Source organism: Marmota monax, unplaced genomic scaffold (genome assembly GCF_021218885.2).
Source record: "Marmota monax isolate L192 unplaced genomic scaffold, Marmota_monax_Labrador192_F-V1.1 WCK01_AAM20220418_F8-fsc00157, whole genome shotgun sequence".
In the NCBI taxonomy this organism is placed as follows: domain Eukaryota; kingdom Metazoa; phylum Chordata; class Mammalia; order Rodentia; family Sciuridae; genus Marmota; species Marmota monax.
In genome coordinates, this window is record NW_026694573.1 from 377,689 (window position 1) to 391,920 (window position 14,232).

General features: G+C 51.0%; 1 protein-coding gene across 14 annotated transcripts in view; it reads left to right on the top strand.

The window, feature by feature from the left end:
• The window catches only part of Arvcf (ARVCF delta catenin family member), a 49,516-nt gene that overhangs the window by 21,832 nt on the left and 13,452 nt on the right, over positions 1-14,232 (top strand). For 7 of the 14 annotated variants that reach the window (XM_058571708.1, XM_058571706.1, XM_058571709.1 and 4 more), the window contains one exon: positions 7,088-7,314. The exons of 2 other annotated variants lie outside the window; for them this stretch is intronic. In XM_058571708.1, the coding sequence (XP_058427691.1) occupies positions 7,105-7,314 (210 nt within the window). In that variant the 5' untranslated portion in view covers positions 7,088-7,104. 5 more of the 14 variants (XM_058571713.1, XM_058571717.1, XM_046421118.2 and 2 more) reach the window with 3 other exon arrangements.

The window sequence follows — 14,232 nt, forward strand, 5'->3', positions numbered from 1 at the left end:
TATGTGCCTGGGACCTCATAACCCCCCACACTGCTCCTATCTCCTTGAGATGTGAAGATGAGCCATATAGTGCACCTTGCAGGCTGAATATTTGTCAGGGGAGGGAGTAGAGGCAATGGCTGCCACCATCACCATGCTTGATCCTACTTGATGAGACATCTTAGGGGACAAGTCCCTTCAACTTCCATGGGCTTTGTTGTCATAGATGAAGTGGGTAGTCTGAATATGTAGGGAGAGGATGCTGTATGCTGGTAGCCCCCACACTTCTGTGCCTGGAGCTCCCAGCCCTGGGGCCTTAGGCCCTTAGAGTTGCCCCAGGTCAGTTGCTGCAGAGACCCCAGAGGATCTGGGTCCTTACTGCCCCTAGGTCTATCTGCAATTCAGGTAGACTTGGCTGCAGCTGGAGTCTAGGTCAGGCACAGAAGGGGCCAGAATGAGCACTGCCCTAAATCTCAGCCTAGGGTCCACCCTTGATCCTTATGTCCTCATGGAGATGCAAGTCTCAAGGAACAACAAAGACTCGAAGGGTGCAGTTGGCACAGAGATCAGGTATCTGTGGCATGGGATCCAGAAGTGGTTCCCTGTGGTTCAGGCCTCTTATGGAGGAAGACAATCACTGGAATACTCACAAGCCCCATCTGCTTACCCACCATGTCCTTGACCCCCCAGTGTGTCCTGCCTTAATCTGACCCTTAGCCTCCTATGTCAGCTCTCCCATACCCCTTAATCCCCCCAGGACCTCCTGTTCATAAGCCCCTACCTTGGTCCTGGCCTGCCCTTGGCCTAGGGTGCCCACAAAGGGTTCACTTGCACATAGGAGCCCTTCTACATGTGATCAGCAAATATACTGGGTAATCACTACAGGGCGTCTCCCCTCACCCCACCCCCACTGTGGTCCAGTGTGACATACCTACTCTGCTTGGGAAATCTAATTTCCACACTGAATCTGATTATGGCTCTTCTGGCTGCATGAAAATCCTGCTGCATCCCCCAAGCTGCAGGTTGTGGGCACTGCCCTGGCCCCTGGGGAACTTAATTTCCTGGCCTCCATGCTTTCTGGACATTTGTTTTTGTTTTTTTTTCCACTTTCCTTTTTCTTTCTCTTTCTTTCTTTATTTGGTACCTGAATTGAATTCAGGGACACTTAACCACTGAGCTAAATTCCCAGCCCTTTTAATTTTTATTTTGAGATAGGGTATTGCTATGTTGCTTAGAGCCTTGTTAAATTGCTGAGACTAGCCTTAAACTTGTGATCTTCCTGCCTCAGCCTCCCAAATTGCTAGGATTACAGGCCTGTGCCACCACACTCAGCCTCCTTTCTTTCTTTTTTTTTTTTTTTTCCTTTTTTAATAAGATACTTTTTGACAACAATGATTCTTTTTTTAAATATTTATTTTTTAGTTTTAGGTGGACACAATGTCTTTATTTTTTATTTTTATGTGGCGTTGAGGATCGAACCCAGCGCCCTGCGCGTGCCAGGCAAGCGCGCACTACCGCTTGAGCCACATCCCTAGCCCAACAATGATTCTTAATAAAGGCCAATTTAAAAAACATCCCTCTATGCCCAATGGAATCAGACACATGGGCTGGAGATATAGCTCAGTTGGTAGAAAGCTTGCCTTGCATGCACAAGACCCTGGGTTCAATCCCCAGCACCAAAACCAAAACAAAACAAAACAGAAAATAATCAGACACATGGAGATCAAGATTCCAGCTTCTTTAGTGTAAGAGCCATGTGGTCTCAATAGAATAAGCCCTGTAAATTGAACTTCATGCCCCATGCTGCAGACCTGCCCTCACCTGCACAGATTCTGCTTCCCAAAGGAAAAAGAGAAGATGGCAGAACCTCTCTGTAGGCAGGTGGAATCCACAAAGGAAGGGCCTGAGCTGAGCATGGTCATTGCCTTTCACCAAACCCACCAATCAAAGGAGCTGGGAGAGAGGGTGAGTGCATTCTAAGCCAGGTACTCAGGGCTATTCTAGTAGAAACACTTCTCCCTGGAAACCAGAGTGGTATTACCTGACCATTCCTTCTATCCTACAAACAATGAAGACTGTTAAAGAAAGACTCTTCCTCATCCCCTGGCCCCCCACATCTTCCCTTTTGCATGCTGTCTTGACTGCTCTGCACATTTTACATGACTGCAGTCACTGGGCACATGCATGCCATTTAGTGCCACCTGTCCGGGAGGCTCCAGGGTGGCTCAGCCATCATCATGGCCATATCCACCAGCTGGCAGAGATTCCATTATTGAAGTACAGCCTACACATTAGTGGTGTGGGGGGGGGGATTCTTCCAGAGGAGTGGTTACTGAGCTCTGCAGTCTCCTTTCTTACTTAGGTTCTGACTATAATCATAGTTCATGTTCTTTGTAGGACACAGGCATGTGCAGAACTGTGTGAGAGTCCTGGAGCAGCCCCAGTACAAGGGACCCTCCCCACCACCAGCCACCACTCTGTCCTCAAGATAAAGATCATTGTATTCCTTTCCTGTGTATGTGTGTGAATCTTACCTCCAACCATGTTGTTTATGTCTTCTTCACTTTCAGCTGTTTTTTTTTTCTTATTGATTTATTAGAGCACCTACAGATTAAGGATATCACTTTATTGCCAGATGTTAAAAATACTTGATTCTATCATGTCAATTATGTTTTGATATTCTGTATGCCTTATCCTTTTCTCTCTCCTCCCCCCCCCATCCCTCCCTCTCCCTCCCTCCCTCCCCCCCCCCTCTTTGTCTCTTTGTGTCAGGATCTTGTTATGTTGCCCCAAGCTGGCCTCAAACTCCTGGGCTCAAGCGATTCTCTTTCCTCAGCCTTCCAAGTAACTGGGACTAAAGACTTATACCACTGTACTTGACTTTCTTCTGCTTTCTACTGTGGAAAATTACAAAGGCACAGAAGTAGAAAGAGGAGTGCGGTGGATCCCACATGCCCCACACCAGCCTCCACTGTGCTGAAGTCACAGTCTAAAAGTAAACCCAATGCTGTTATTCCAGCTAAAATGCTTACTGCATGTGTTGTTCTTAGAGGTGTCACTTCCTAAAAAATGACCATACTATTTGTTGCTTTTTTTTTTTTTAATATATAGAAATGTTTTATTCTAAGTCCTGCTGGTTCATCTTTCCTTAGCAGTTTCTGCCATTGCTTAGAGACTGAGAACAGCCTTCCCCTAGCACTGCCAGGCACCCCATGGTCTGCATTGACTGCCAAAGACCTTGTAGTCCTGGCCTCTGGCAAGAGTGGACTCTGCCCGGTGTGAACCCTTTACCCAAGTCTGTACTTCTTTGCCTTATTCCCAGATTGGGCACAGTGCCTATCCTTGGGGGTTGACCAGAAATTATCCCTGAAGCTTTGGGCACCGTATGATCCCAATAGGGGCAATGGGATAATGATGGGTCCCCAGAAGGCCTGGCCAATAAATTAGGGAATAAGTCTCTTGTGGGGTCGGGGGACAGAGCTCCAACAATGTCCTAGGCAGAAAGTATGGACTTGTATACCACTGGGCTTGAGTTCAACTCCTGCTACTTTACTTTCTGGTACCATGTGCTTCTCCTAGAGATGGCCAGAGTATAGAATGGGGAGTGGAAGAAGGATTGATGTCACCAGTTCCCTCCTGGGTTCTGATATGTGGCTGGCAAGAGCTGCTGCCTACTCTCCTGCTGCCCTGACCCTTAGGAAATTCCTCTAATTCCTCAACCCAGATTGGACTGGGGCCCCATAATTTGATTTTCCAGAGCAGTGCTTTGGCTGGACTCCTTCTGAGGAGGAATGTCTGGGTCAGCAAGAAGACGTCAAATATTGGATTTTGGTTTCAGGGGAAACATTCAGATCCTATCCTGAGGTTTCTCTGATGATGTCTTCTCTTTCCCAACAGAACTAGCATTGACCACATTTGACCCAGAACATGTGAGACTGGGCTTCCTCCTTCCAGTTTGTTGCAAGCTTTTTGTTACACACCTGCCACCACAGTGCCCTATCCATTTGATCAGCTATCTATTCACTTATTCCTTCATCCCCCATCCATCTAGCTTCTAATCAGCCCATCTGTCTAGTCTTCTTACCCATCTTTTTATCCATCCACCCACCTGATCCATCCTCCCTCCACCCTTCCATGGAGCCTTCCTCCTCTCATACAATCATCTCCTCATCCTCTTGTGCACACACCTGTTCTCTCACTCATTTATTCCCTCTTCCATCCAGCCTCCTATTCTCCCATCCCTCCTTCTATCCACCTACCCATCCATCCATCCATTTGCCAATCCATCTACTTGTCAAGTTATCTACCATCCCCTCATCCATTTATTTACAACCCACCATAATCCTACTTGCCCATCCATCCTTTCACCCATTTGTCAAACCATCATTCCCCTACCTGCCTATCCATTGCTCCATTCACCTGTCAGTCTGTCCGTCCTCTGTATTCCCCCACCTACCCATCCATCCATTTATGCATTTGTCCATTTCCCATATTCACCTGCCTATCCCTGTATTCACCCATCTATCTCCCTCCATCCCCTACCTGCCTGTCCATCAGTTCACCCATGTGTCTGTCCTTCCCCCTACATTCCCATCTGTGATTTGCTCTTCCTTCAGTCTCCCACTTCCAACTTGTGTGTCCTGGAGTCACTTGTTTTTCCACCCAGGCTTCTCATGCAACTTCCTGTCCAGCAGCATTCTGAGACCATGGGGGAATGCTCTTAGCTTAATACTAAACACTCAGCCAGTATCTTTTTTTTAATATTTATTTTTTAGTTTTAGGTAGACACAATATCTTTATTTTATTTTTATGTGGTGCTGAGGATCGAACCCAGTGCCTCATGCATGCTAGGAGAGCGCTCTAACGCTTGAGCCACAACCCCAGCCCCTTATCTGGTGTCTTTTGTGCTGGGACTAGGCAGTCACTTTTCTTTTATAATTAAGTTTTGCAACATTTAATCTCAGCTCTGACCTTACCAACCCGCCTACAAGGTTCCTAATGTTTTCTGGTCTGGATATTCGTGTTCTTTCACTGTCCTGATGTATGGTCACTCCTGGCGTGCCCAGTGTTGTCCCTGTCATTTATAATTCACTCTATGGGTAGGCACATTTGTCATAAAGTGGCCTCCTGTTTGGAAAATGTGAAACTGATTATGGGGGTCAAGCAGGAATCTTTCTCGGCACAAGGAGAGAAGAAAGCTGCCTCCTGCCCACAGGCCAGCAGTTGTCCCATGGATCCTGATCATTGCTACCCACATGCAGTGTCCTGGTCCCTTCTGCTTCTTGGCTCTAAGTCTCAGCTGAGATGGGCCAACTCAGCAAACAAGACATGGCTGAGGACTTGGGTTGTCTGTCTCCTCCCAGGCAGGAAGACTCCATACCCATCTAGCACCACTCTTTGTACCACCAGTCTCAGTTTATACTTTCATAAGGCCTAGTGTCTACGCCTTGACTGGGTCTGGGTGCTGGAAGATGTGCACAGGACAGAGTACTCCTTCTTTGCCTGTGCTGTGCTTTTTGGTGGCCAGAGAATTGTGCCTCACTCCCAACCCCCTCTTCCCAGTGGGGCTAATACCTTTCCCAGCTGTAATGCCATTCATTCTCAGGGTATGGCTGATTTAACAGCTCCTATCCCCACACTAGCATCCCCACAAGGTCACATTGACCATTTTATTTATGTGACAGGAGCTGGGGAGATGAAGAGCAGGTGTGGGGACTTATGCTGGTCTCTTGCCCTCAATGGGCCTTGGTTTCTCAAGTGTCATGGTGGGACTAGGCCCCATAGTATCATTTCACCTTTGAAATACACTATGTCCTCAACTCAGCCATCACTGATGTGGCCCAGCCTAGCACTGGCCCTTCCTCTCTAGGAGCTCTGTCCTTGCAGCTGGCTCCATCCAGGCCAGTGAGTAGCAGACCTGGCCCTCTGTGTCAGTCATTGTGTGTGGCATTCATACACAGGGGCCTCTATTTTCTAAGTTCAGGTTCTATGTTGGTGCAGGGGTAAGGGGTCTAGCAGAATTGGCCTTAGTGGGCTGTGTGGGACCAGCCAGGAGCAGACTCCAAATAGCACTGGGCATCAAGCCACGCACCAAGCTCTGGGCACTGTGGCCACATGGTTGTACCCTGCCTGTGGCTCTGACCTGGGTTTGAGCTCTGCATACTTGGTCTGCTTTTCATTGCCCATGAAAAACAAACACACTGGTCAGCCAGAGAACAAGCAGCAAGGAAAAGTGCTGGCTTGTCACTGCAAATGCCAACTCTCCATTGCCCCTGCTTGTTCGCCTGGGGCTCTGGGCCCCATGGGGGCAGTGCTGAGCCAGGGGCTGGGTGGGCCTGACCTCCCCAAGTATTGGGCCTCAGATGTTTGGGCCTATGCCCTCTCACACATAGGCCACTTACAGGCACAGAGCCTCTAAACTTCATGTAGCCCTAGCCAGAACCTCAGCAAGGCTTTTACTAGATTTTCACTTAGCCTTGTGAAACAGATACTGCCCCTATTTTAGGCTGGGATGGCTGCAAATGGAGGCTGGACAATAGTCCTTGGGCCAGTGTTGCTGGGAGCTGAGGCAGAGGTCACTTGCCTAGGTGTTCTAGGCAACTGCGATAGTAGACTGGCTTCTTACTCCCTGTCCATTGGCTGCACCAGCTCTGGCCCACTAGTTGTGTGGCTACACATGGTCCCTGACCCTTTCTTGGCCTTGTCCACTGTTATAAGGTGGGGCTGGGGTAGTCCCATGAAATAGGGATGAGCTGGTATATGCTGTGGGCCAAGGAAATAGTGGACACTCATCACACCAGCTCTTCCTGCCCATCCCAGCAGTCTCTAAGACACTCACAGTCCATGATTCTGCTGGACCTGGTAGGAAGCAGAGGAGCCTGGGTCAGAGCCCCAGGCCTCACTGGGAGTAAGCCAGCTGCTTCCAGCCGGCCTGGGATTAATGACTTTTAATTTAGAATTTAATCAATGCAGCTTTCCTCCAGAGAGCTGAATGTTCTGGTCTGGGAGTGAGTTGTATGATCTGTGAGTGGGATAGGCAAGAGGCCTGTGATGGCCTCATCAGGCCACTGTTCCACACCACTCTTAGTTTGCTCTGCTTTGCCTGCAGCTGGCTGGCACCCTATCATGGAGGACTACAATGTACACTCAGCTGCCAGCATCTTGGCCTCGGTGAAGGAGCAGGAGGCCCGTTTCGAGCGACTGACACGGGCACTGGAGCAGGAGCGGCGCCATGTTGCCCTGCAGCTGGAGCATGCCCAGCAGCCTGGAGTAGGCAGCAGTGGTGTGGGCAGTGGGCATCCCCTACCAATGGCCTGGCAACAGCTGGTCCTGCAGGTAACAGCCCACTGACTGGGAGAGGGTAAAAACAGCCAACTGGGGAATCAATCAAAGAGTCCTAGCAAAACTTTGATGTATGCAATGGCTTGTTATAAGACCTGTTGAGCTTTTGGAGAGGAAAGAAAAGATCCCAAGGATGTTGGCTAGCCACTTAGGTATGCTAGGCACTATATGAATGATGTTCAAGATACAGTTTGACCCTGAGATTAGCACACTCCACTGAGGGAACGCTCAGGATTCAGTGGATAGGATCTGATCTTGGCAGCTCTTTGGGCAGCTTGGTGACACTGAGGGTTTTGCCTGTTCTGGAGCCTCCCTTCCATGATTTTCTTCTTCATTGCATGCACTGGTAGGTCAGCCCCAGGAGAAGGCTTGATTGAGGTCCCAGGCTCTGTCTACAGCTCAGAGGGTGACCTGGGAGCCTCAGTTTCCCTGCTGGCCATTGCCCTCAGAATAGGCTTTAGGCAGCTTCTATCCCCAGAGGGTCTGAAGCCCTGTCTATTTCCTAGCCAGTGGAACAGATAGGGCTCCACAGGAGTCAGACTTCCTAGACCTTCCCAACATCTCCCTTACCTCCATGGGTCATGAGGGTGGAATGAGGAAGCCCAAGGAGCCTATAGAGTCTGGTGACAATCTGCCTGTGTCAGGCTGAGGAACTTAGGGCAAGTGACCCCTCCCTGAGCTTGGCCTTGCTTGACAGTGGCCAGGTGATGGTTCTTTTGTCCACTCATGAGATCCACTCATATATAAAATGTATGGCCCTGTACAAGTACACAGTCAAAGTCAAATACATGTCTTCAGAATGCCCCTAACTCACTGGGGAACTCTTCCTAAGCATCTGGGTCTGAGTGGTCTCGGGCAGGTGGCATAACCACCCACAGGAGCCTGGGACTGAGAGGAATCAGTATGAATACAAGAACTCAAAGAGTTCCAAACCTCAAGAGTTCCAAAGGGTGTTCCCTAAACTCTAGCAGGGGAATAGAATGCCTACTGAGCCACATGGGGACAATGGCAGCCTGTGACCCCAAGGCTGCTCCTCAAACACCAGGCACTCAGTCTATCCCTCCCAGCCTGGAACAGGCTCTGTTCTACAGCTCACAGATAAGTAGTGTGGGAGGACAGAGGGCATTCAGAGGGTCGATGCTCTGGCAAAAACATGTTCCCACAGTCTGGAATTGCCCTGGCCTCCTGGGGACTGAGCCTGCATGACCTTAGGCCATGACCTCTCCTCCACCCTGCCCTTTTTTCTTTGGCTGGGAGCAGAGACAACATGTGTTCCCAGGGCTGTAGCTGGACTGATTAGGCTGATGGGGACACAGAGAGGCATTGGATTAGCCAGACCCAACTGCCTCCATGCCAAACCTACTTCTCAGATTAATCCCAGCAGGAGGTGCTGGGTGAGCTATCATTGAACCTCGGGACAGAGCTGGAGTTCTAAAGCTGGCAAGACAGGTAGCTGGGGGCCAAGACTATGGAACCAAGGCTAGAAGTTACTGCTGCTGTGTCTCCTGGGATTCTCCATGTCTTGGCTGCCTGCCCTTCAGACACTCAGCCAGAGCAGGGCTGATCCTCACCTAGCTGGGAAGGGTACCATGAAGGCCTGGCCAGATGGGCCATTGGACCTGCCTTGGGCTCAGACAAGATGGCCTGTGGCTGGGGCACTAGCAACTGGTACATTTGGGGAGAAGACCAAACCGGCCTTAATTCAGGATCGGGGCCACATTCCCTTAAAGCAGTGTATACTTCTTACTGGCCTGGGCAGCTATGAATGGAGGATGCAGTAGGCCAGTGGTAAAGTCAACCCACTCCTGTCTAGGTAGGGAAACTGAGGCTCAAAGTGGCACATAGTGGACATTGAAAGTGCTTGAGCTTACTGGAAGTATAACCTCTGTACATGGCATATTGTGGAAGCCAGGGGTGGTATGAGGCAGGAAGCTCAAGCCTATGCCCCTTTCTTGCAGTACCCCCAAAGCCTCTGTGGGCTGGCCCCAGCTCTGTTAATATCAGAACCTGGTTTGTCATTCATGATGCAGGAGCCATTGGCTTGCCTTTGTGGGAAATGATCCAAGAAGGTCGCCCTCACTGACCCTCTCCTGAATTTCCCTCCCCTTCACCTAAGTTTCCCCCAAACAGAGTCAGACTCCTTAGGTGTGGCTGCTTGGGGACTCCATGGGATAAAGAACCCCTAATTGGCAACTCTGATCCCCTCGCTTCATCCACCACTTCCCAGTAGATCAGAAACAGAGGGTCTGAAGCCAGCTCAGCCCCCAGGACTTTTTCTGAGGGTTCAAGATCAAGATATTAAGTTTTTTTTTAGGGTTGGATTTTGGTTTGGTTTGGTTTTGGTACTGGGGATTGGACCCAGGGGCACCTAACCACTAAGCCACATCTTCAGCCTTTTTTAATTTTTTATTTAATTCACTAAGTTGCTGAGGCTGGCAATCCTCCTGTCTCAGCCAGTCGCTGGGATTCTGGAATTACAGGCTTGTGCCACCACACCTGGTAAAGGGATTAAGATTTTTACACGAGGTTACCCAAGAGTTGTTCTCCTGCCCCAATATTTGACCCACTGTGACACCTCAAAGGGTGGGAAGACACAGGGTCTCTTGATGGAAAGAACTCAAAACATAAAGTAGGCCTGTGGAAAGACCTTTCGCCAGGTCCCCATTGAGCTCCGTGGGAGGGCCTTTCTTGGAAGCCCATGCTGGGTAGGGGCTAGGCAGAGGGCTGGGACTAGATCTGAGAGAACTTGCAGCGCTAACAATGCTTAACTACTGTCTCATTGGCCTAGAAGGGGAAAACGGAGTAATAACCAGGATAAATGGATTATGCCAAAGATGCTGGCTTTTGAATTCAGTTTTTCCGTCTGTATAGGTGGAAGGGTGTTCATTTGCTGAAGTCCAACCGAAGCCTAGGAAGGACTTGGCTAAAGTCACTGGGCTGGAAAATGCCACCCCCTGGGGGAGGGACGAGAATTCTGACCAGCTGCCAGGGACCTGGGGACCACCCGGGCCTATCCTGGCTGCAGAGCCCCGCCCCCGACAGTAGAATGCCGAACCTCGCCCCACTCCTTTGGCTCCCGCCCCGCCCCGCCTGGGCGCGGCCCCGCCCGATTGGCTGCTCGCGGTGACCGCCGCCAGATCCGCCCCCGCGGGGAGCGAGCCCTAGCGGCAGAGGCACCGGAGCCGAGCCCGGTGTATCTGCCGCCGTCCCTGCAGGCCTGCGCCCCCAGAACCCCGGCCCGATGCCGGCCGAACTCAGACAGGTTGGAGGGAACTCGGTTCCGGGCGGGGGCCGAGGGCACCATCCTGGGGCCAGCCCCACCGGAGGGCGGGGCGCCGGCCTTCCCCGGGAAGGACCCGCTTTTGTTACGCTGAGCTGCTGGCCCAAAGCAGCTATTGTCTGATCTCCCGGCTGGACTGCGCGGGACCCAGGGCCAGGCGGGGTGGCAGGAGTGAGCACACTACCCTGGGTTTGTGCAGAATGGGTTGGGGCCTCTGGGTCTCCAGAACTAGCGCGCAGTGTCCCAAGGCAGGTGACCCTGGGTTCAGAAGGAGCCAGGACCTGACCTGGTTGGATGTTTCTCAGCCAGCACCAGGATAGGTGGTGGGGTAACCGGGTAGAGGGCCAGGGCCTCCCTGAGTAGCCCTTCTCTGTGCAGAGGGAGGCTGACTGAGTCTGCAGAGGGAAGTCCAACCAGGCCTCCTGTTTCCTTGGGGCACCCTCCCTTTCCCTTCCCTCCCCTCTCTACCCCTGCGCAGACTCCTACTCTGGGGACCTACGAAAGAGCTTCTGGAGCTTTAATGGAAGCTCTGCCTCAGCAATGCTCATGAGAGGAGGGGTGGAAGCTGGTTCTGCCCACGTGTGGAGGCAGGACGGGTCTCAGAGGAAAACGGGGCTGGTCGCCTCCCAGTACTGGATAGAGTGGAAGGCAGGTGAGCAGCCTGTACTGTGCTCAGAAGTAGGATTCAGTAATAGTCGGGGAAATAGGCTGAATAGAGGAGCAACCCCAATAAGACCCTTTATGGTAGGAGGAGTGTCTCCCACAGCCAGATTTCTGCCTGTTACGCATTTCTGGCTCCGGGGGTCTGGCTACTGACTGATTCAGAAACGGAGGGATCAGGGGGGAATTCGTGGGTACAGTGTAGCTGAGGTCTAGGCTTAGGGAAGCTGGGTTAGGTGACTGGCTTGCTCTCCCAGCCTGCTGGACACCAGATTCCCTTGGCCTTTCAGCCCACTTGTCTAGGGCCACACCCTGGCAGGTATATTCCTACTGTGGAAGGTCAACCTTCAGCGGCCATGGACACCAAAGGAGAGGGTACTTTGTGGTGGCCAAGGTCTGGATGCCTCGTGGGAAATATCAGCCTGACTTGTCCTGTACTCCACCTGGAAGTGTCATACTGAGGGATTCAGAACTATTATTTTTCCAATTTTTTATCCATCCAGGGGTAGCCATTGCTTGCTCTCTGGAGACTTGGCCCAGGAGTTGTGGTCTCTAAGTGTACATTCTCACCTTAACCTGTACCCAGCAGACCTTGCATAGGGTGGGCAGCCCACCTCTGCAGTCTGTTCTTCATGATACAGACTGTGAGTGTGTATCTATAAAGTTCATAGACCTTTGAGCATTGATCTACATCTTGCTTTTCTACCCCCTATGTTTCTTGTATCTGGCTGCATAGATTGGACTGGCAACCTGTTTCCGGAATCTCTGTATGAGGAAAACAACCCCCAAAGAGGCAGACGCCTCTTGGGGCCCAAGGCGCTTGTGCTGTGCTCAGTTGTGTCTGCAGGGATCCTATTGAGAGGTAGTGGGCGGGTCTGCCTCATCAGACACTCTGGCCTCTTCTACAGGCCCAAGGGAACTCATAGGAAACCCCAGATCTGGGCTGCAGCCCCTCTCCAAGCCAGGCCCAGAAGCTATAGACCTGCTGCACCATAGATGGGAGAGCCCCAGGATGAATGTGAGCCCCACAGAACATGGTCCTTCTATGAGGTGAAAGGATAAACCAGGACCAAGGAGGAGGTGACAATAAATGATTGGCAGGACATAAGGAGTAGGGGAGGAGAGGGGTGTTGTGTCCAGCATGGTGCCAATGTCTGGGCTGTAGAGGGGAACAGCCTAGAATCAGGTCTAGGACAAAGGTAATGTGAGGCTGCAGGACAGGGTTCCCTGCAGGCCAGTCTGGGCTGACAAATGTGAATCGTAGAACCCCAGAATAGGACATTGGAGCCAGTCAGGGAACCAGGCACCCCATTCAGCCCCCCTTGTCAAGTGTATGCTGGTCATTAGTTCACCATCCTATAGATCCACCATAAAGATGTTGGAGAGGCCTGAGCCATGGAGTTAACCTGGACATTCCTCTGCTTTAAGCTTCAGTTTCTCTATTTGCTGCCAGCTCGGAGAGTCTGTGGCTTGGTCCTTGTATGTTGAAAGCATATCTCGAGGTCCCACATGGGTAAGGGTCTGGATAAACCAGTGGAAGACATGAGGATACAGGTATTCTAGCATATGCCTCTGAGAATAGTAGTACTGTGCACTTTGGGTGCTCTTAGAGGTGCCACAAATTTATATGTTCGGACCTGTGAACTAGGCTGGGTGCTCATATACTTATGGACCTGCACATGTTCCTGCCTGAGGAATCAGGTACATGTGTCTGTGCATGTTTCCAGATCCCTGTCTGTGTGTGCCTAGGCATGTGTAACAGGGCTGGGCTTTTCCTTGAGTGCCAGCTGACTCATGCTTCCACCTGCCTGGATGAAGTCATTGCCCATTTTTAGCTCCCTGAGGTCATTTGCCAGCAGGGATTCTTGGGTCCTTGGGATCCCGCTGCCTTGCTGCTGATCCCCAATGTTAGTGGTGATACTGCAGAATTACCACTGATGGCTGGGGGCCCTTGCTTTCCTAACTCTTTCACCCTAACTCTGCACTGTTAGACCCTCACCATAGCCAACTTGGGAGGAGGAAGATAGGCCACAGATTGGTAATGAGGTACCACAATGTCCTTCCCTCATCTCCCAACTACTGGGGTCTCAGAGCTGGCAGCAAATAGGTAAACTGAAGCTTATGGTAAGGAAATGCCCAAAGCCATTCTGTGGCTCAAACTCTGGAACATCTTTCTGGTGAGTCTGTGGGTTGGTGGGCTCATGAACAGCATGTACTTGGCAGAGTGAGCTGATTGGTATGTGCTCAGTTCCCTACTACCTAGCTAGGGAATATGAGCTCTTCTACTTGTGTTTAATGTATAAAAATCTAAGAGGCCATATATGACTGGCAACAGTCTCCTCAGTCTTGCTCCTCCCCTCTACCTTGTCTCCAGGAAGGCCACCCCTCTTTCTTGGGCCCCACACTAGAGCTGTGACTAATCTCAGGGCCCTGCACAGAGTTTGAAGCCTGACACGCAGTTACCAGATACACATGGGGAAGCCCAGGCGCTAGAAGGGATAGCTGCCCTGTGCCTACTTTTACTTTAGAACCTTCCCAGCTCCCCATTGCCCTTGGGGTAAAAGCCCAGGCCTCCCTCTCAGCACACTACCAATTGTCCCCACTCTGGACCTCAATCTGTTTCTCTTCCCTGGGAACAGGGTCTCTTCTTTCTGGCCAGGTCCCAGCAGACTTTCCACTAAGACTGGGCTGGTAGCCATCAAGGCCTTGTTCCCAAGAGGTAAGGTGTCACTCAAAGGATTCCTTAACAGATAAGTGCCTGAAATCCCTTGGCTAACAATAGTGAGGTTCTGAGTAAACTTTCTCCCCTCTGCCAGACCTCAGTTTTCCCATCTATAATCTCATCTCTTTACCTTTTGAGGACCTGCTTCTAGGGGAGGGGGGAGTGCATTCTGTGCTATTGCTGTCCTCTTTCTCTTGATCCTGAGGGATGTACTGTCCTAACATATTGGTGCAGGCTCCTACCCAGACCT